The sequence below is a fragment of the Cherax quadricarinatus genome, chromosome 91 (genome assembly GCF_038502225.1).
Source record: "Cherax quadricarinatus isolate ZL_2023a chromosome 91, ASM3850222v1, whole genome shotgun sequence".
Lineage (NCBI taxonomy): Eukaryota > Metazoa > Arthropoda > Malacostraca > Decapoda > Parastacidae > Cherax > Cherax quadricarinatus.
The window spans coordinates 12,958,815-12,979,063 of NC_091382.1; the positions used below are offsets into that span (position 1 = coordinate 12,958,815).

A 20,249-nucleotide genomic window follows, 5' to 3' on the forward strand; every position below is an offset into this window, starting at 1 on the left:
GTGTCATAGTTATCATTGGTTGTGTCATAGTTATCATTGGTTGTGCCCTAGTTATCATTGGTTGTACCTTAGTTATCATTGGTTGTGCCTTAGTTATCTTTGGTTTTGCCTTGGTTATCATTTTTTGTCATAAATATCATTGGTTGTGTCATAGATATCATTGGTTGTGCCTTAGTATAATTATTTGTGCCGTAGTTATCATTGTCACTTCAGAGACAGATATGATTGCCAGACATAGATAAGATGAGCAGTTGGAAGAGCACCACCACTACTAGCAACCAGTCTACCACAACTAAGAGTATCAGCAACTACACCATGTTGTGTTGGTCAGTGAGAGTACTACTGTTGGGTCTACTGTTACTGACTGTTACCGCCCTGGACAGTGAAGAACAAAAGGTAGGTCGTACTTATGATCTCTGTTTTAGAGTTCAACGTTATCTGTATAGTATATTGTTGTACTGTAGTGATGTTCTTTATTGTAGAGGTTAATAATACCTTTATAGGACGCTGTTGTACTGTAAGAGAGGTACTGAAAAGTGAAAACCTAGAAAGCGTAAGAAAGTTCCTAATGAGCTTGCCAGATATATACAATGAGTGGAAAACAAGGGGTAAGACACAAGAAAAGGGAGAAAGCACAAATAAAGATAACGAAGGAAAAGAACAAAACATGGGTATAAAACATAGAGAAAAGTGAAAGGGATGAAGAGAAAGCTAAAGTAAGAACAAACCGAAATGAAATAAGGGAAGAAATACACCAAGATGAAAGAGAACAAGATAACTCAGATCAGGTGGCAAAACTTGGGAAAGACAAAAATCAGTAAATATAGATAGTCAGTACATTTGCAGATACTAAGCACAAGGTATGTGGTTATATGGCAGAACTTGCTGGAATAAACACACCAGAAAATGTGCCGACATGTTGAGGAAGGGAAAGTGTCGTTCTGACAAAGAGTGCAGCAGCAGGTACTTTCATCCAGTGATGTGTAAAGCTTCAACACAGTCCAGAGAATGTTATGACCTGAGCTGCTCAGACCTTCATGTAAAAGGAACGTGACGATAAGAGAGAAACCAGAGATAAGGAAAATGAACAGCAATATTTTTTATATACATAAAGAGAAACGATCGAACCAAAGAATAAGACAAAAAGGGGGAAAGGTAAGGGGGGGGGTAGATGGTAAGCAAAATGGGACATACCAAACCAGGCATCAGCCCATCAGGGCAGAATAAACAACCAAATGCAAAGTCAGTACTGGAGAAACCAAGAGTATGTACACCAGGGGTCATACCAGGTAGTACATCACCAGTGATATGTACACCAGGGGTCATATCATGTAGTACACCACCAGTGGTATGTACACCATGGGTCATACCAGGTAGTACATCACCAGTGGTGTGTACACCATGGGTCATACCAGGTAGTACATCACCAGTGGTATGTACACCAGGGGTCATATCAGGTAGTACACCACCAGTGGTATGTACACCAGGGGTCATATCAGGTAGTACATCACCAGTGGTATGTACACCAGGGGTCATATCAGGTAGTACATCACCAGTGGTATGTACACCATGGGTCATACCAGGTAGTACACCACCAGTGGTATGTACACCAGGGGTCATATCAGGTAGTACACCACCAGTGGTATGTACACCAGGGGTCATACCAGGTAGTACATCACCAGTGGTATGTACACAAGGGGTCATATCAGGTAGTACATCACCAGTGGTATGTACACAAGGGGTCATACCAGACAGCATATCACCAGTGGTATGTACACCATGGGTCATACCAGGTAGTACATCACCAGTGGTGTGTATACCAGGGAACATACCAGGTAGTACACCACCAGTGGTATATACACAAGGGGTCATACCAGACAGTACATCACCAGTGGTATGTACACGAGGGGTCATACCAGGTAGTACATCACCAGTGGTATGTACACCAGGGGACATACAAGGTAGTACATCACCAGTGGTATGTACACAAGGGGTCATACCAGACAGTATATCACCAGTGGTATGTACACCAAGGGTCATACCAGGTAGTACATCACCAGTGGTGTGTATACCAGGGAACATACCAGGTAGTACACCACCAGTGGTATATACACAAGGGGTCATACCAGACAGTACATCACCAGTGGTATGTATACGAGGGGTCATACCAGGTAGTACATCACCAGTGGTATGTACACCAGGGGACATACAAGGTAGTACATCACCAGTGGTATGTACACCAGGGGACATACAAGGTAGTACACCACCAGTGGTATGTACACAAGGGGTCATAACTGGCAGTACATCACCAGTGGTTTGTACACCAGGGGTCATACCAGGTAGTACATCACCAGTGGTATGTACACCAGGGGTCATACCAGACAGTACATCACCAGTGGTATGTACACCAGGGGTCATACCAGGTAGTACATCACCAGTGGTATGTACACCAGGGGACATACAAGGTAGTACATCACCAGTGGTATGTACACCAGGGGATATACAAGGTAGTACACCACCAGTGGTATGTACACAAGGGGTCATACCAGACAGTATATCACCAGTGGTATGTACACCCAGGGTCATACCAGGTAGTACATCACCAGTGGTATGTACACCAGGGGTCATACCAGGTAGTACATCACCAGTGGTATGTACACCAGGGGACATACCAGGGAGTACACCACCAGTGGCATGTACACAAGGGGTCATAACTGGCAGTACATCACCAGTGGTTTGTACACCAGGGGTCATACCAGGTAGTACATCACCAGTGGTATGTACACCAGGGGTCATACCAGACAGTACATCACCAGTGGTATGTACACCAGGGGTCATACCAGGTAGTACATCACCAGTGGTATGTACACCAGGGGTCATACCAGGTAGTACACTACCAGTGGTATGTACACTATGGGCCATACCAGGTAGTACATCACCAGTGGTATGTACGCCAGGGGTCATACCAGGTAGTACATCACCAGTGGTATGTACACCATGGGTCATACCAGGCAGTACATCACCAGTGGTATGTACACCAGGGGTCATACCAGGCAGTACATCACCAGTGGTATGTACACCATGGGTCATACCAGGTAGTACATCACCAGTGGTATGTACACCATGGGTCATACCAGGTAGTACATCACCAGTGGTATGTACACCATGGGTCATACCAGGTAGTACATCACCAGTGGTATGTACACCATGGGTCATACCAGGTAGTACATCACCAGTGGTATGTACACCATGGGTCATACCAGGTAGTACATCACCAGTGGTATGTACACCATGGTTCATACCAGGTAGTTCATCACCAGTGGTATGTACACCAGGGGTCATACCAGGCAGTACATCACCAGTGGTACTAACGAAACACAAAGCAAAACAAAGCATCCCTAATGGTAATTCCTGCTTCATATTTGCAAATATTCAGGATCTGAATCAAATAAAAACGACAAAGTTAGTTACGTCAGTTGGCTCCTGTCAGAAGTGAATGCCATGTTTGGAGCATTTACAGAAACACATACAAGGGATGTTTTGTACTGAGAAATAAAGATAGAAAACTATAATATGTACAGATGTGATATAATTAGTAGATGACAGGAAAGAGTAGGAATCTATGTATTTGATGCTTTCTGTTGTACAGAAGTACTGAACTCTACAAATGATACAGTAGAAATTCTAGGCATTAAAGTTGAAAATAGGAATTTGGTAATTATCCTAGTATACAAACCACCATCAGCAACTGCTGAGGAATTCACAGATCAGTTAAGTAAGATAGCTATCTGGATAGGCTAGAAAATCCTACACCAAATATTTTACTCCATGAAGATTTTAATCTCCCTCATGTAAAATGGAAGATGGCGCAACATAACGTTATACCAGAAATATTCTCCAGGAAGCACCGTGGCTCAACAGGCACATACCAGGGAACTATTGAGGCTTTGGGAAAAATACTTATTAAACCAACAAGTAACTGATTGCGCTGGAAATGAAAATACACTGGATCTGATATTCACAAACAACGAGGAACTGATCAGAGACATAACAGTTACAATATATTCTGATCACAACATCATAGAAGTTCACACAAGTATTAACTCAGGGTTAGGGAACTCCATCACTAATGTTTAATTTTAACAACCATAGAACTGACTGGGTAAAAATAAACCAAGAGCTATGAGACATACTCTGCGGATCAGACATGAGCGTCCTAAATCACCACCAGTGCCTAGAGAAGCTGAATACAGAAGCATACAAGGCATGCTTCTGTGTTCTGTATGCGTAGGAGATGGTACAGAAGAAGAAAACGGGTTTTGAAATGCTTTAAAACACAAATATGTTGCAACAGAGGAAAGATTGTCTTAGCAGAGAGATCACTGAATTAGAGCAAAAACTGATGTCATACCTGACAGAAGTACAAAGGGAACAATGGGCCATAAAAGATATTGCAAGAAACCCAAAATATTTCTATTCCTATGCAAAATTCAAGCATTGGACCATTATTGAGAGGAGACTCGTATACTGACGATAAACAGGAAATGAGTGAAATCCTAAAAGAACAGTATGAGTCGGTGTTCAGCAACCCACTAAATGACAGTAAGGTAGAAAATGCAGAAATATTTTTCACTCCAGCAGAAGGCCGCACAAACCAACTAAATGACGTTAGTACAAATCCCATAAATTTCGAAGAAGAAATGGAAAACATACACACTCACTCAGTACCTGGACCAGATTCATAGAATGCTCTGTTTATAAAGAAGTGCAAAGTACCACTAGCACGAGGGCTCAGTATACTTCGGAGAAAGAGCTTAGATCTAGGTGAAATACCAGAGGTCTTAAAGAGTGCAGACATAGCTTTTTTTGCATACCAGTAGCGCTAACTTCTCACATAAAAACATTCGAACGAGTGATGAGACGGCAGATTACAAATTTCATGGAGCAGCACAACATAACAACCCAAACCAGCATGATTTTAGAGCCGGACGATCATGCCTGTCACAGCTGCTGAACCATTATGACAGAATATTGGAGGCTTTGGAAGACGATCAAAACACAGATGTGATTTACACAGAATTTACAAAGGTGTTTGACAAATGCTATCATGGAGTGATAGCTCACAAAATGAGGGCCACGGGCATTACGGGGAAGGTAGGCAGATGGATTTTCGGGTTCCTAACACACAGAACACAAGAAATAGTAGTGAACAGGGCACAATCCAACATCAGCGAGGTCAAAAGCTCAGTGCCCCAAGGCACTGTCCTGGCAACTCTGCTGTCTCTTATCGTCATAGCAGACATAGATAAAATCACCCGTCACACTTTTGTATCATCATTTGCAGATGGCACTAAAATAAGCATGAAAGTCACTACAGTAGAGGACACTGAAAATGTACAGGAAAACATAAACAGGGTTTTCCAGTGGGCAGTGGAAAACATGACGATCAATGGTGGTAAGTTCCAGCTGCTTAGGTATGGAAAGAATGAAGAACTTAAATGGAACACTATATACAAAACTCAAAAAGGTCACAAAATAGAACGAAAGGAACACGTAAAATACCTGGGAATAAATATGTCAGCTGACCTTTCTTTTAAAGACCATGACAAGACAAAGATCACGACAGCCAGGAAGATGACGGGGTGGGTATTGAGAACTTTCAAATCAAGGGAAATCGCTAGTGCTCCCTCATTTAGAATATTGCTCAGTGCTGACGGCCCCATTCAAAATATCCGAGTTGGAACAAATACGGCTCACATTCAGCCAATAAAGCACCTAAATTACTGGGAACGCTTTCAAGTCTTGAGCATGTACTCATTGAGTGGAGGAGAGACAGAGATAAACATGATAATGTATACATGGAAAATACTTGAGGACCTGGTCCCAAATCTGCACACTGCCATAAAAACGTACTGGAGTGAGAGATATGGGAGGAAGTGTAAAATAAACCCAATGAGGGGCAGGGGTGCAGTGGGGACAATAAGGAAACACTGTATCAACATCCGGGGTCCCAGACTATTCAGCATCTTCCAGAAGATATCAGAAACATGTCTGAAACAAGTGTAGAAGCCTTCAAGAGGAAACTGGATAAGTGTCATCAACTTGTGCTAGATCAACGAGGCTGTGACGGACATGTGGGGTAGCGGGCCTCCAGCCTCGTTGAGCAGGCAAGCACTAGACTAGCCTGGCCAATGACCGGGATACGAGAGTAATAAAACTCTCGAAAGTCTTTAGAGGTATTCAAAGGTAAGGAAAGGATGCTCTATAATCCAGAGTTCAATGTTTTTTTTATAGGATGTTGTTGCACCGTGCACACTGACTGTGTGGTCTGTTGTACTGTGCACACTGACTGTGTGGTCTGTTGTACTGTGCACACTGACTGTGTGGTCTGTTGTACTGTGCACACTGACTGTGTGGTCTGTTGTTGTACTGTGCACACTGACTGTGTGGTCTGTTGTACTGTGCACACTGACTGTGTGGTCTGTTGTACTGTGCACACTGACTGTGTGGTCTGTTGTACTGTGCACACTGACTGTGTGGTCTGTTGTACTGTGCACACTGACTGTGTGGTCTGTTGTTGTACTGTGCACACTGACTGTGTGGTCTGTTGTTGTACCGTGCACACTGACTGTGTGGTCTGTTGTACTGTGCACACTGACTGTGTGGTCTGTTGTTGTACTGTGCACACGGTGTGGTCTGTTGTTGTACCGTGCACACTGACTGTGTGGTCTGTTGTTGTACTGTGCACACTGACTGTGTGGTCTGTTGTACTGTGCACACTGACTGTGTGGTCTGTTGTTGTACCGTGCACACTGACTGTGTGGTCTGTTGTTGTACTGTGCACACTGACTGTGTGGTCTGTTGTTGTACTGTGCACACTGACTGTGTGGTCTGTTGTTGTACTGTGCACACTGTGTGGTCTGTTGTTGTACCGTGCACACTGACTGTGTGGTCTGTTATACTGTGCACACTGACTGTGTGGTCTGTTGTACTGTGCACACTGACTGTGTGGTCTGTTGTACTGTGCACACTGACTGTGTGGTCGGTTGTACTGTGCACACTGACTGTGTGGTCTGTTGTACTCTGCACACTGTGTGGTCTGTTCTTGTACCGTGCACACTGACTGTGTGGTCTGTTGTACTGTGCACACTGACTGTGTGGTCTGTTGTACTGTGCACACTGACTGTGTGGTCTGTAGTACCGTGCATACTGACTGTGTGGTCTGTTGTACTGTGCACACTGACTGTGTGGTCTGTTGTACCGTGCACACTGACTGTGTGGTCTGTTGTTGCACCGTGCACACTGACTGTGTGGTCTGTTGTTGTACTGTGCACACTGACTGTGTGGTCTGTTGTTGTACTGTGTACACTGACTGTGTGGTCTGTTGTTGTACCGTGCACACTGACTGTGTTGTCTGTTGTACTGTGAACACTGACTGTGTTGTCTGTTGTACTGTGAACACTGACTTTGTGGTCTGTTGTACTGTGCACACTTACTGTGAGGTCTGTTGTACTGTGCACACTGACTGTGTTGTCTGTTGTACTGTGAACACTGACTGTGTTTTCTGTTGTACTGTGCACACTTACTGTGAGGTCTGTTGTACTGTGCACACTGACTGTGTGGTCTGTTGTACTGTGCACACTGACTGTGTGGTCTGTTGTACTGTGCACACTGACTGTGTGGTCTGTTGTACTGTGCACACTGACTGTGTGGTCTGTTGTACTGTGCACACTGACTGGATGGTCTGTTGTTGTACTGTGCACACTGACTGGATGGTCTGTTGTTGTACTGTGCACACTGACTGTGTGGCCTGTTGTACTGTGCACACTGACTGTGTGGTCTGTTGTTGCACTGAGCACACTGCCTGTGTGGTCTGTTGTACTGTGCACACTGACTGTGTGGTCTGTTGTACTGTGCACACTGACTGTGTGGTCTGTTGTACCGTGCACACTGACTGTGTGGTCTGTTGTTGTACCGTGCACACTGACTGTGTGGTCTGTTGTTGTACTGTGCACACTGACTGTGTGGTCTGTTGTTGTACTGTGCACACTGACTGTGTGGTCTGTTGTACTGTGCACACTGACTGTGTGGTCTGTTGTTGTACTGTGCACACTGACTGTGTGGTCTGTTGTTGTACTGTGCACACTGACTGTGTGGTCTGTTGTTGTACTGTGCACACTGACTGTGTGGTCTGTTGTTGTACCGTGCACACTGACTGTGTGGTCTGTTGTTGTACTGTGCACACTGACTGTGTGGTCTGTTGTACTGTGCACACTGACTGTGTGGTCTGTTGTTGTACTGTGCACACTGACTGTGTGGTCTGTTGTTGTACTGTGCACACTGACTGTGTGGTCTGTTGTTGTACTGTGCACACTGACTGTGTGGTCTGTTGTTGTTCTGTGCACACTGACTGGATGGTCTGTTGTTGTACTGTGCACACTGACTGTGTGGTCTGTTGTTGTACTGTGCACACTGACTGTGTGGTCTGTTGTACTGTGCACACTGACTGTGTGGTCTGTTGTACTGTGCACACTGACTGTGTGGTCTGTTGTTGTACTGTGCACACTGACTGTGTGGTCTGTTGTTGTACCGTGCACACTGACTGTGTGGTCTGTTGTTGTACTGTGCACACTGACTGTGTGGTCTGTTGTTGTACCGTGCACACTGACTGTGTGGTCTGTTGTTGTACCGTGCACACTGACTGTGTGGTCTGTTGTTGTACTGTGCACACTGACTGTGTGGTCTGTTGTTGTACTGTGCACACTGACTGTGTGGTCTGTTGTTGTACTGTGCACACTGACTGTGTGGTCTGTTGTTGTACTGTGCACACTGACTGTGTGGTCTGTTGTTGTACTGTGCACACTGACTGTGTGGTCTGTTGTTGTACCGTGCACACTGACTGTGTGGTCTGTTGTTGTACCGTGCACACTGACTGTGTGGTCTGTTGTTGTACTGTGCACACTGACTGTGTGGTCTGTTGTTGTACTGTGCACACTGACTGTGTGGTCTGTTGTTGTACTGTGCACACTGACTGTGTGGTCTGTTGTACTGTGCACACTGACTGTGTGGTCTGTTGTTGTACTGTGCACACTGACTGTGTGGTCTGTTCTTGTACTGTGCACACTGACTGTGTGGTCTGTTGTTGTACTGTGCACACTGACTGTGTGGTCTGTTGTTGTACTGTGCACACTGACTGTGTGGTCTGTTGTTGTACTGTGCACACTGACTGTGTGGTCTGTTGTTGTACTGTGCACACTGACTGTGTGGTCTGTTGTTGTACTGTGCACACTGACTGAGTGGTCTGTTGTTGTACTGTGCACACTGACTGTGTGGTCTGTTGTTGTACTGCGCACACTGACTGTGTGGTCTGTTGTTGCACCGTGCACACTGACTGTGTGGTCTGTTGTTGTACTGTGCACACTGACTGTGTGGTCTGTTGTTGTACTGTGCACACTGACTGTGTGGTCTCTTGTTGTACTGTGCACACTGACTGGATGGTCTGTAGTTGTACTGTGCACACTGACTGTGTGGTCTGTTGTTGTTCTGTGCACACTGACTGTGTGGTCTGTTGTTGTTCTCTGCACACTGACTGTGTGGTCTGTTGTTGTACTGTGCACACTGACTGTGTGGTCTGTTGTTGCACCGTGCACACTGACAGTGTGGTCTGTTGTTGTTCTGTGCACACTGACTCTGTGGTCTGTTGTTGTACTGTGCACATTGACTGTGTGGTTTTTAGTTGTACTGTGCACACTGACTGTGTGGTCTGTTGTTGTACTGTGCACACTGACTGTGTGGTCTGTTGTTGTACTGTGCACACTGACTGTGTGGTCTGTTGTTGTACTGTGCACACTGACTGTGTGGTCTGTTGTTGTACTGTGCACACTGACTGTGTGGTCTGTTGTACTGTGCACACTGACTGTGTGGTCTGTTGTACTGTGCACACTGACTGTGTGGTCTGTTGTACTGTGCACACTGACTGTGTGGTCTGTTGTACCGTGCATACTGACTGTGTGGTCTGTTGTACTGTGCACACTGACTGTGTGGTCTGTTGTACCGTGCACACTGACTGTGGTCTGTTGTTGCACCGTGCACACTGACTGTGTGGTCTGTTGTTGTACTGTGCACACTAACTGTGTGGTCTGTTGTTGTACCGTGCACACTGACTGTGTGGTCTGTTGTTGAACCGTGCACACTGACTGTGTGGTCTGTTGTACTGTGCACACTGACTGTGTGGTCTGTTGTACTGTGCACACTGACTGTGTGGTCTGTTGTACTGTGCACACTGACTGTGTGGTCTGTTGTACCGTGCACACTGACTGTGTGGTCTGTTGTACTGTGCACACTGACTGTGTGGTCTGTTGTACTGTGCACACTGACTGTGTGGTCTGTTGTACTGTGCACACTGACTGTGTGGTCTGTTGTACTGTGCACACTGACTGTGTGGTCTGTTGTACTGTGCACACTGACTGTGGTCTGTTGTACCGTGCACACTGACTGTGTGGTCTGTTGTTGCACCGTGCACACTGACTGTGTGGTCTGTTGTTGTACTGTGCACACTGACTGTGTGGTCTGTTGTTGTACCGTGCACACTGACTGTGTGGTCTGTTGTTGTACTGTGCACACTGACTGTGTGGTCTGTTGTTGTACCGTGCACACTGACTGTGTGGTCTGTTGTTGTACTGTGCACACTGACTGTGTGGTCTGTTGTTGTACTGTGCACACTGACTGTGTGGTCTGTTGTTGTACTGTGCACACTGACTGTGTGGTCTGTTGTTGTACTGTGCACACTGACTGTGTGGTCTGTTGTTGTACTGTGCACACTGACTGTGTGGTCTGTTGTTGTACTGTGCACACTGACTGTGTGGTCTGTTGTTGTACTGTGCACACTGACTGTGTGGTCTGTTGTTGTACTGTGCACACTGACTGTGTGGTCTGTTGTTGTACCGTGCACACTGACTGTGTGGTCTGTTGTTGTACTGTGCACACTGACTGTGTGGTCTGTTGTTGTACTGTGCACACTGACTGTGTGGTCTGTTGTTGTACTGTGCACACTGACTGTGTGGTCTGTTGTTGTACTGTGCACACTGACTGTGTGGTCTGTTGTTGTACTGTGCACACTGACTGTGTGGTCTGTTGTTGTACTGTGCACACTGACTGTGTGGTCTGTTGTTGTACTGTGCACACTGACTGTGTGGTCTGTTGTTGTACCGTGCACACTGACTGTGTGGTCTGTTGTTGTACCGTGCACACTGACTGTGTGGTCTGTTGTTGTACTGTGCACACTGACTGTGTGGTCTGTTGTTGTACTGTGCACACTGACTGTGTGGTCTATTGTTGTACTGTGCACACTGACTGTGTGGTCTGTTGTTGTAGTGTGCACACTGACTGTGTGGTCTGTTGTTGTACTGTGCACACTGACTGTGTGGTCTGTAGTTGCACTGTGCACACTGACTGAGTGGTCTGTTGTTGTACTGTGCACACTGACTGTGTGGTCTGTTGTTGTACTGCACACACTGACTGTGTGGTCTGTTGTTGTACTGTGCACACTGACTGTGTGGTCTGTTGTTGTACTGTGCACACTGACTGTGTGGTCTGTTGTTGAACTGTTCACACTGACTGTGTGGTCTGTTGTTGTACTGTGCACACTGACTGTGTGGTCTGTTGTTGTACTGTGCACACTGACTGTGTGGTCTGTTGTTGTATTGTGCACATTGACTGTGTGGTCTGTTGTTGTACTGTGCACACTGACTGTGTGGTCTGTTGTTGTACTGTGCACACTGACTGTGTGGTCTGTTCTTGTACTGTGCACACTGACTGTGTGGTCTGTTATTGTACTGTGCACACTGACTGTGTGGTCTGTTGTTGTACTGTGCACACTGACTGTGTGGTCTGTTGTTGTACTGTGCACACTGACTGTGTGGTCTGTTGTTGTACTGTGCACACTGACTGGATGGTCTGTTGTTGTACTGTGCACACTGATTGGATGGTCTGTTGTTGTACTGTGCACACTGACTGTGTGGTCTGTTATTGCACCGTGCACACTGACTGACTGTGTGGTCTGTAGATGTACTGTGCACACTGACTGTGTGGTCTGTAGTTGTACTGTGCACACTGACTGTGTGGTCTGTTGTTGTACTGTGCACACTGACTGTGTGGTCTGTAGTTGTACTGTGCACACTGACTGTGTGGTCTGTAGTTGTACTGTGCACACTGACTGTGTGGTCTGTTGTTGTACTGTGCACACTGACTGTGTGGTCTGTTGTTGTACCGTGCACACTGACTGTGTGGTCTGTTGTACTGTGAACACTGACTGTGTGGTCTGTTGTACTGTGCACACTGACTGTGTGGTCTTTTGTTGTACTGTGCACATTGACTGTGTGGTCTGTTGTTGTACTGTGCACACTGACTGTGTCGTCTGTAGTTGTACTGTGCACACTGACTGTGTGGTCTGTTGTACTGTGCACACTAACTGTGTGGTCTGTTGTTGTACCGTGCACACTGACTGTGTGGTCTGTTGTTGTACCGTGCACACTGACTGTGTGGTCTGTTGTACTGTGAACACTGACTGTGTGGTCTGTTGTACTGTGCACACTGACTGTGTGGTCTGTTGTACTGTGCACACTGACTGTGTGGTCTGTTGTACCGTGCACACTGATTGTGTGGTCTGTTGTACTGTGCACACTGACTGTGTGGTCTGTTGTACTGTGCACACTGACTGTGTGGTCTGTTGTACTGTGCACACTGACTGTGTGGTCTGTTGTACTGTACACACTGACTGTGTGGTCTGTTGTACTGTGCACACTGACTGTGTGGTCTGTTGTACCGTGCACACTGACTGTGTGGTCTGTTGTTGTACCGTGCACACTGACTGTGTGGTCTGTTGTTGTACTGTGCAAAATGACTGTGTGGTCTGTTGTTGTACCGTGCACACTGACTGTGTGGTCTGTTGTTATACCGTGCACACTGACTGTGTGGTCTGTTGTTGTACTGTGCACACTGACTGTGTGGTCTGTTCTTGTACTGTGCACACTGACTGTGTGGTCTGTTCTTGTACTGTGCACACTGACTGTGTGGTCTGTTGTTGTACCGTGCACACTGACTGTGTGGTCTGTTGTTGTACCGTGCACACTGACTGTGTGGTCTGTTGTTGTACTGTGCACACTGACTGTGTAGTCTGTTGTTGTACTGTGCACACTGACTGTGTGGTCTGTTGTTGTACTGTGCACACTGACTGTCTGGTCTGTTGTTGTACTGTGCACACTGACTGTGTGGTCTGTTGTTGTACCGTGCACACTGACTGTGTGGTCTGTTGTTGTACTGTGCACACTGACTGTGTGGTCTGTTGTTGTACTGTGCACACTGACTGTGTGGTCTGTTGTTGTACTGTGCACACTGACTGTGTGGTCTGTTGTTGTACTGTGCACACTGACTGTGTGGTCTGTTGCTGTACTGTGCACACTGACTGTGTGGTCTGTTCTTGTACTGTGCACACTGACTGTGTGATCTGTTGTTGTACTGTGCACACTGACTGTGTGGTCTGTTGTTGTACTACGAACACTGACTGTGTGGTCTGTTGTTGAACTGTGCACACTGACTGTGTGGTTTACCTGGAGTTTACCTGGAGAGAGTTTCGGGGGTCAACGCCCCCGCTGCCCGGTCTGTGACCAGGCCTCCTGGTGGATCAGCGCCTGATCAACCAGGCTGTTGCTGCTGGCTGCACGCAAACCAACGTACGAGCCACAGCCCGGCTGATCAGGAACTGCCTTTAGGTGCTTGTCCAGTGCCAGCTTGAAGACTGCCAGGGGTCTGTTGGTAATCCCCCTTATGTGTGCTGGGAGGCAGTTGAACAGTCTCGGTCCCCTGACACTTATTGTATGGTCTCTTAACGTGCTAGTGACACCCCTGCTTTTCATTGGGGGGATGGTGCATCGTCTGCCAAGTCTTTTGCTTTCGTAGTGAGTGATTTTCGTGTGCAAGTTCGGTACTAGTCCCTCTAGGATTTTCCAGGTGTATATAATCATGTATCTCTCCCTCCTGCGTTCCAGGGAATACAGGTTTAGAAACCTCAAGCGCTCCCAGTAATTGAGGTGTTTTATCTCCGTTATGCGCGCCGTGAAAGTTCTCTGTACATTTTCTAGGTCGGCAATTTCACCTGCCTTGAAAGGTGCTGTTAGAGTGCAGCAATATTCCAGCCTAGATAGAACAAGTGACCTGAAGAGTGTCATCATGGGCTTGGCCTCCCTAGTTTTGAAGGTTCTCATTATCCATCCTGTCATTTTTCTAGCAGATGCGATTGATACAATGTTATGGTCCTTGATGGTGAGATCCTCCGACATAATCACTCCCAGGTCTTTGACGTTGGTGTTTCGCTCTATTTTGTGGCCAGAATTTGTTTTGTACTCTGATGAAGATTTAATTTCCTCATGTTTACCATATCTGAGTAATTGAAATTTCTCATCGTTGAACTTCATATTGTTTTCTGCAGCCCACTGAAAGATTTGGTTGATGTCCGCCTGGAGCCTTGCAGTGTCTGCAATGGAAGACACTGTCATGCAGATTCGGGTGTCATCTGCAAAGGAAGACACGGTGCTGTGGCTGACATCCTTGTCTATGTCGGATATGAGGATGAGGAACAAGATGGGAGCTAGTACTGTGCCTTGTGGAACAGAGCTTTTCACCGTAGCTGCCTCGGACTTTACTCTGTTGACGACTACTCTCTGTGTTCTGTTAGTGAGGAAATTATAGATCCATCGACCAACTTTTCCTGTTATTCCTTTAGCGCGCATTTTGTGCGCTATTACGCCATGGTCACACTTGTCGAAGGCTTTTGCAAAGTCTGTATATATTACATCTGCATTCTTTTTGTCTTCTAGTGCATTTAGGACCTTGTCGTAGTGATCCAGTAGTTGAGACAGACAGGAGCGACCTGTTCTAAACCCATGTTGCCCTGGGTTGTGTAACTGATGGGTTTCTAGATGGGTGGTGATCTTGCTTCTTAGGACCCTTTCAAAGATTTTTATGATATGGGATGTTAGTGCTATTGGTCTGTAGTTCTTTGCTGTTGCTTTACTGCCCCCTTTGTGGAGTGGGGCTATGTCTGTTGTTTTTAGTAACTGAGGGACGACCCCCGTGTCCATGCTCCCTCTCCATAGGATGGAAAAGGCTCGTGATAGGGGCTTCTTGCAGTTCTTGATGAACACAGAGTTCCATGAGTCTGGCCCTGGGGCAGAGTGCATGGGCATGTCATTTATCGCCTGTTCGAAGTCATTTGGCGTCAGGATAACATCGGATAGGCTTGTGTTAATCAAATTTTGTGGCTCTCTCATAAAAAATTCATTTTGATCTTCGACTCTCAGTCTGGTTAGCGGCTTGCTAAAAACTGAGTCATATTGGGACTTGAGTAGCTCACTCATTTCCTTGCTGTCATCTGTGTAGGACCCATCTTGTTTAAGTAGGGGCCCAATACTGGACGTTGTTCTCGATTTTGATTTTACTGTGCACACTGACTGTGTGGTCTGTTGTTGTACTGTGCACACTGACTGTGTGGTCTGTTGTTGTACTGTGCACACTGACTGTGTGGTCTGTTGTTGTACTGTGCACACTGACTGTGTGGTCTGTTGTTGTACTGTGCACACTGACTGTGTGGTCTGTTGTTGTACTGTGCACACTGACTGTGTGGTCTGTTGTTGTACTGTGCACACTGACTGTGTGGTCTGTTGTTGTACTGTGCACACTGACTGTGTGGTCTGTTGTTGTACTGTGCACACTGACTGTGTGGTCTGTAGTTGTACTGTGCACACTGACTGTGTGGTCTGTTGTTGTACTGTGCACACTGAATGTGTGGTCTGTAGTTGTACTGTGCACACTGACTGTGTGGTCTGTAGTTGTACTGTGCACACTGACTGTGTGGTCTTTTGTTGTACTGTGCACACTGACTGTGTGGTCTATTGTTGTACTGTGCACACTGACTGTGTGGTCTGTAGTTGTACTGTGCACACTGACTGTGTGGTCTTTTGTTGTACTGTGCACACTGACTGTGTGGTCTTTTGTTGTACTGTGCACACTGACTGTGGGGTCTTGTGTTGTACTGTGCACACTGACTGTGTGGTCTGTTGTTGTACTGTGCACACTGATTGTGTGGTCTGTTGTTGTACTGTGCACACTGACTGTGTGGTCTGTTGTTGTACTGTGCACACTGACTGTGTGGTCTGTTGTTGTACTGTGCACACTGACTGTGTGGTCTGTTGTTGTACTGTGCACACTGACTGTGTGGTCTGTTGTTGTACTGTGCACACTGACTGTGTGGTCTGTTGTTGTACTGTGCACACTGACTGTGTGGTCTGTTGTTGTACTGTGCACACTGACTGTGTGGTCTGTTGTTGTACTGTGCACACTGACTGTGTGGTCTGTTGTTGTACTGTGCACACTGACTGTGTGGTCTGTTGTTGTACTGTGCACACTGACTGTGTGATCTGTTGTTGTACTGTGCACACTGACTGTGTGGTCTGTTGTTGTACTGTGCACACTGACTGTGTGGTCTGTTGTTGTACTGTGCACACTGACTGACTGTGTGGTCTGTTGTTGTACTGACTGTGTGGTCTGTTGTTGTACCGTGCACACTGACTGGATGGTCTGTTGTTGTACTGTGCAGACTGACTGTGTGGTCTGTTGTTGTACTGTGCACACTGACTGTGTGGTCTGTTGTTGTACTGTGCACACTGACTGTGTGGTCTGTTGTTGTACTGTGCACACTGACTGTGTGGTCTGTTGTTGTACTGTGCACACTGACTGTGTGGTCTGTTGTTGTACTGTGCACACTGACTGTGTGGTCTGTAGTTGTACTGTGCACACTGACTGTGTGGTCTGTTGTTGTACTGTGCACACTGACTGGATGGTCTGTTGTTGTACACACTGACTGGTACTGTGCACACTGACTGTGTGGTCTGTTGTTGTACTGTGCACACTGACTGTGTGGTCTGTAGTTGTACTGTGCACACTGACTGTGTGGTCTGTTGTTGTACTGTGCACACTGACTGTGTGGTCTGTTGTTGTACTGTGCACACTGACTGTGTGGTCTGTTGTTGTACTGTGCACACTGACTGTGTGGTCTGTTGTTGTACTGTGCACACTGATTGTGTGGTCTGTTGTTGTACTGTGCACACTGACTGTGTGGTCTGTTGTAGTACTGTGCACACTGACTGTGTGGTCTGTTGTTGTACTGTGCACACTGACTGTGTGGTCTGTTGTTGTACTGTGCACACTGACTGTGTGGTCTGTTGTTGTACTGTGCACACTGACTGTGTGGTCTGTTGTTGTACTGTGCACACTGACTGTGTGGTCTGTTGTTGTACTGTGCACACTGACTGTGTGGTCTGTTGTTGTACTGTGCACACTGACTGTGTGGTCTGTTGTTGTACTGTGCACACTGACTGTGTGGTCTGTTGTTGCACCGTGCACACTGACTGTGTGGTCTGTTGTTGTACTGTGCACACTGACTGTGTGGTCTGTTGTTGTTCTGTGCACACTGACTGTGTGGTCTGTTGTTGTACTGTGCACACTGACTGTGTGGTCTGTTGTTGTACTGTGCACACTGACTGTGTGGTCTGTTGTTGTACTGTGCACACTGACTGTGTGGTCTGTTGTTGTACTGTGCACACTGACTGTGTGGTCTGTTGTTGTACTGTGCACACTGACTGTGTGGTCTGTTGTTGTACTGTGCACACTGACTGTGTGGTCTGTTGTTGTACTGTGCACACTGACTGTGTGGTCTGTTGTTGTACTGTGCACACTGACTGTGGTGTTGTCTGTGCACACTGTTGTACTGTGCACACTGACTGTGTGGTCTGTTGTTGTACTGTGCACACTGACTGTGTGGTCTGTTGTTGTACTGTGCACACTGACTGTGTGGTCTGTTGTTGTACTGTGCACACTGACTGTGTGGTCTGTTGTTGTACTGTGCACACTGACTGTGTGGTCTGTAGTTGTACTGTGCACACTGACTGTGTGGTCTGTTGTTGTACTGTGCACACTGACTGTGTGGTCTGTTGTTGTACTGTGCACACTGACTGTGTGGTCTGTTGTTGTACTGTGCACACTGACTGTGTGGTCTGTTGTTGTACTGTGCACACTGACTGTGTGGTCTGTTGTTGTACTGTGCTCACTGACTGTGTGGTCTGTTGTTGTACTGTGCACACTGACTGTGTGGTCTGTTGTTGTACTGTGCACACTGACTGTGTGGTCTGTTGTTGTACTGTGCACACTGACTGTGTGGTCTGTTGTTGTACTGTGCACACTGACTGTGTGGTCTGTTGTTGTACTGTGCACACTGACTGTGTGGTCTGTTGTTGTACTGTGCACACTGACTGTGTGGTCTGTTGTTGTACTGTGCACACTGACTGTGTGGTCTGTAGTTGTACTGTGCACACTGACTGTGTGGTCTGTTGTTGTACTGTGCACACTGACTGTGTGGTCTGTAGTTGTACTGTGCACACTGAATGTGTGGTCTGTAGTTGTACTGTGCACACTGACTGGATGGTGTGTTGTTGTACTGTGCACACTGACTGGATGGTCTGTTGTTGTACTGTGCACACTGACTGGATGGTGTGTTGTACTGTGCACACTGACTGACTGGTCTGTTGTTGTACTGTGCACACTGACTGTGTGGTCTGTTGTTGTACTGTGCACACTGACTGTGTGGTCTGTTGTTGTACTGTGCACACTGACTGTGTGGTCTGTTGTTGTACTGTGCACACTGACTGGATGGTGTGTTGTTGTACTGTGCACACTGACTGGATGGTCTGTTGTTGTACTGTGCACACTGACTGGATGGTCTGTTGTTGTGGTCTTTTGTTGTACCGTGCACACTGACTGGATGGTCTGTTGTTGTACTGTGCACACTGACTGGATGGTCTGTTGTTGTACCGTGCACACTGACTGTGGTCTGTTGTTGTACTGGTCTGTTGTTGTACTGTGCACACTGACTGTGTGGTCTGTTGTTGTACTGTGCACACTGACTGTGTGGTCTCTTGTTGTACTGTGCACACTGACTGTGTGGTCTGTTGTTGTACTGTGCACACTGACTGTGTGGTCTGTTGTTGTACTGTGCACACTGACTGTGTGGACTGTTGTTGTACTGTGCACACTGACTGTGTGGTCTGTTGTTGTACTGTGCACACTGACTGTGTGGTCTGTTGTTGTACTGTGCACACTGACTGTGTGGTCTGTTGTTGTACTGTGCACACTGACTGTGTGGTCTGTTGTTGTACTGTGCACACTGACTGTGTGGTCTGTTGTTGTACTGTGCACACTGACTGTGTGGTCTGTTGTTGTACTGTGCACACTGACTGTGTGGTCTGTTGTTGTACTGTGCACACTGACTGTGTGGTCTGTTGTTGTACTGTGCACACTGACTGTGTGGTCTGTTGTTGTACTGTGCACACTGACTGTGTGGTCTGTTGTTGTACTGTGCACACTGACTGTGTGGTCTGTTGTTGTACTGTGCACACTGACTGTGTGGTCTGTAGTTGTACTGTGCACACTGACTGTGTGGTCTGTTGTTGTACTGTGCACACTGACTGTGTGGTCTGTTGTTGTACTGTGCACACTGACTGTGTGGTCTGTTGTTGTACTGTGCACACTGACTGTGTGGTCTGTTGTTGTACTGTGCACACTGACTGTGTAGTCTGTTGTTGTACTGTGCACACTGACTGTGTGGTCTGTTGTTGTACTGTGCACACTGACTGTGTGGTCTGTTGTTGTACCGTGCACACTGACTGTTTGGTCTGTTGTTGTACTGTGCACACTGACTGTGTGGTCTGTTGTTGTACTGTGCACACTGACTGTGTGGTCTGTTGTTGTACTGTGCACACTGACTGTGTGGTCTGTTGTTGTACTGTGCACACTGACTGTGTGGTCTGTTGTTGTACTGTGCACACTGACTGTGTGGTCTGTTGTTGTACTGTGCACACTGACTGTGTGGTCTGTTGTTGTACTGTGCACACTGACTGTGTGGTCTGTAGTTGTACTGTGCACACTGACTGTGTGGTCTGTAGTTGTACTGTGCACACTGACTGTGTGGTCTTTTGTTGTACTGTGCACACTGACTGTGTGGTCTATTGTTGTACTGTGCACACTGACTGTGTGGTCTGTAGTTGTACTGTGCACACTGACTGTGTGGTCTATTGTTGTACTGTGCACACTGACTGGATGGTGTGTTGTTGTACTGTGCACACTGACTGGATGGTCTGTTG

At 46.7% G+C, this 20,249-nt stretch overlaps 1 protein-coding gene across 3 annotated transcripts in view; it reads left to right on the forward strand.

The window, feature by feature from the left end:
* The first annotated feature begins 228 nt into the window (after window positions 1-228).
* Window positions 229-20,249, forward strand: part of LOC138850954 (tyrosine-protein phosphatase Lar-like) — a 654,087-nt gene continuing 634,066 nt past the window's right edge. For 2 of the 3 annotated variants that reach the window (XM_070104394.1, XM_070104395.1), the window contains exon 1: window positions 229-396. In XM_070104394.1, the coding sequence (XP_069960495.1) occupies window positions 244-396 (153 nt within the window). In that variant the 5' untranslated portion in view covers window positions 229-243. The remainder of the gene's footprint in view (window positions 397-20,249) is intronic. The other variant, XM_070104396.1, reaches the window with a different exon arrangement.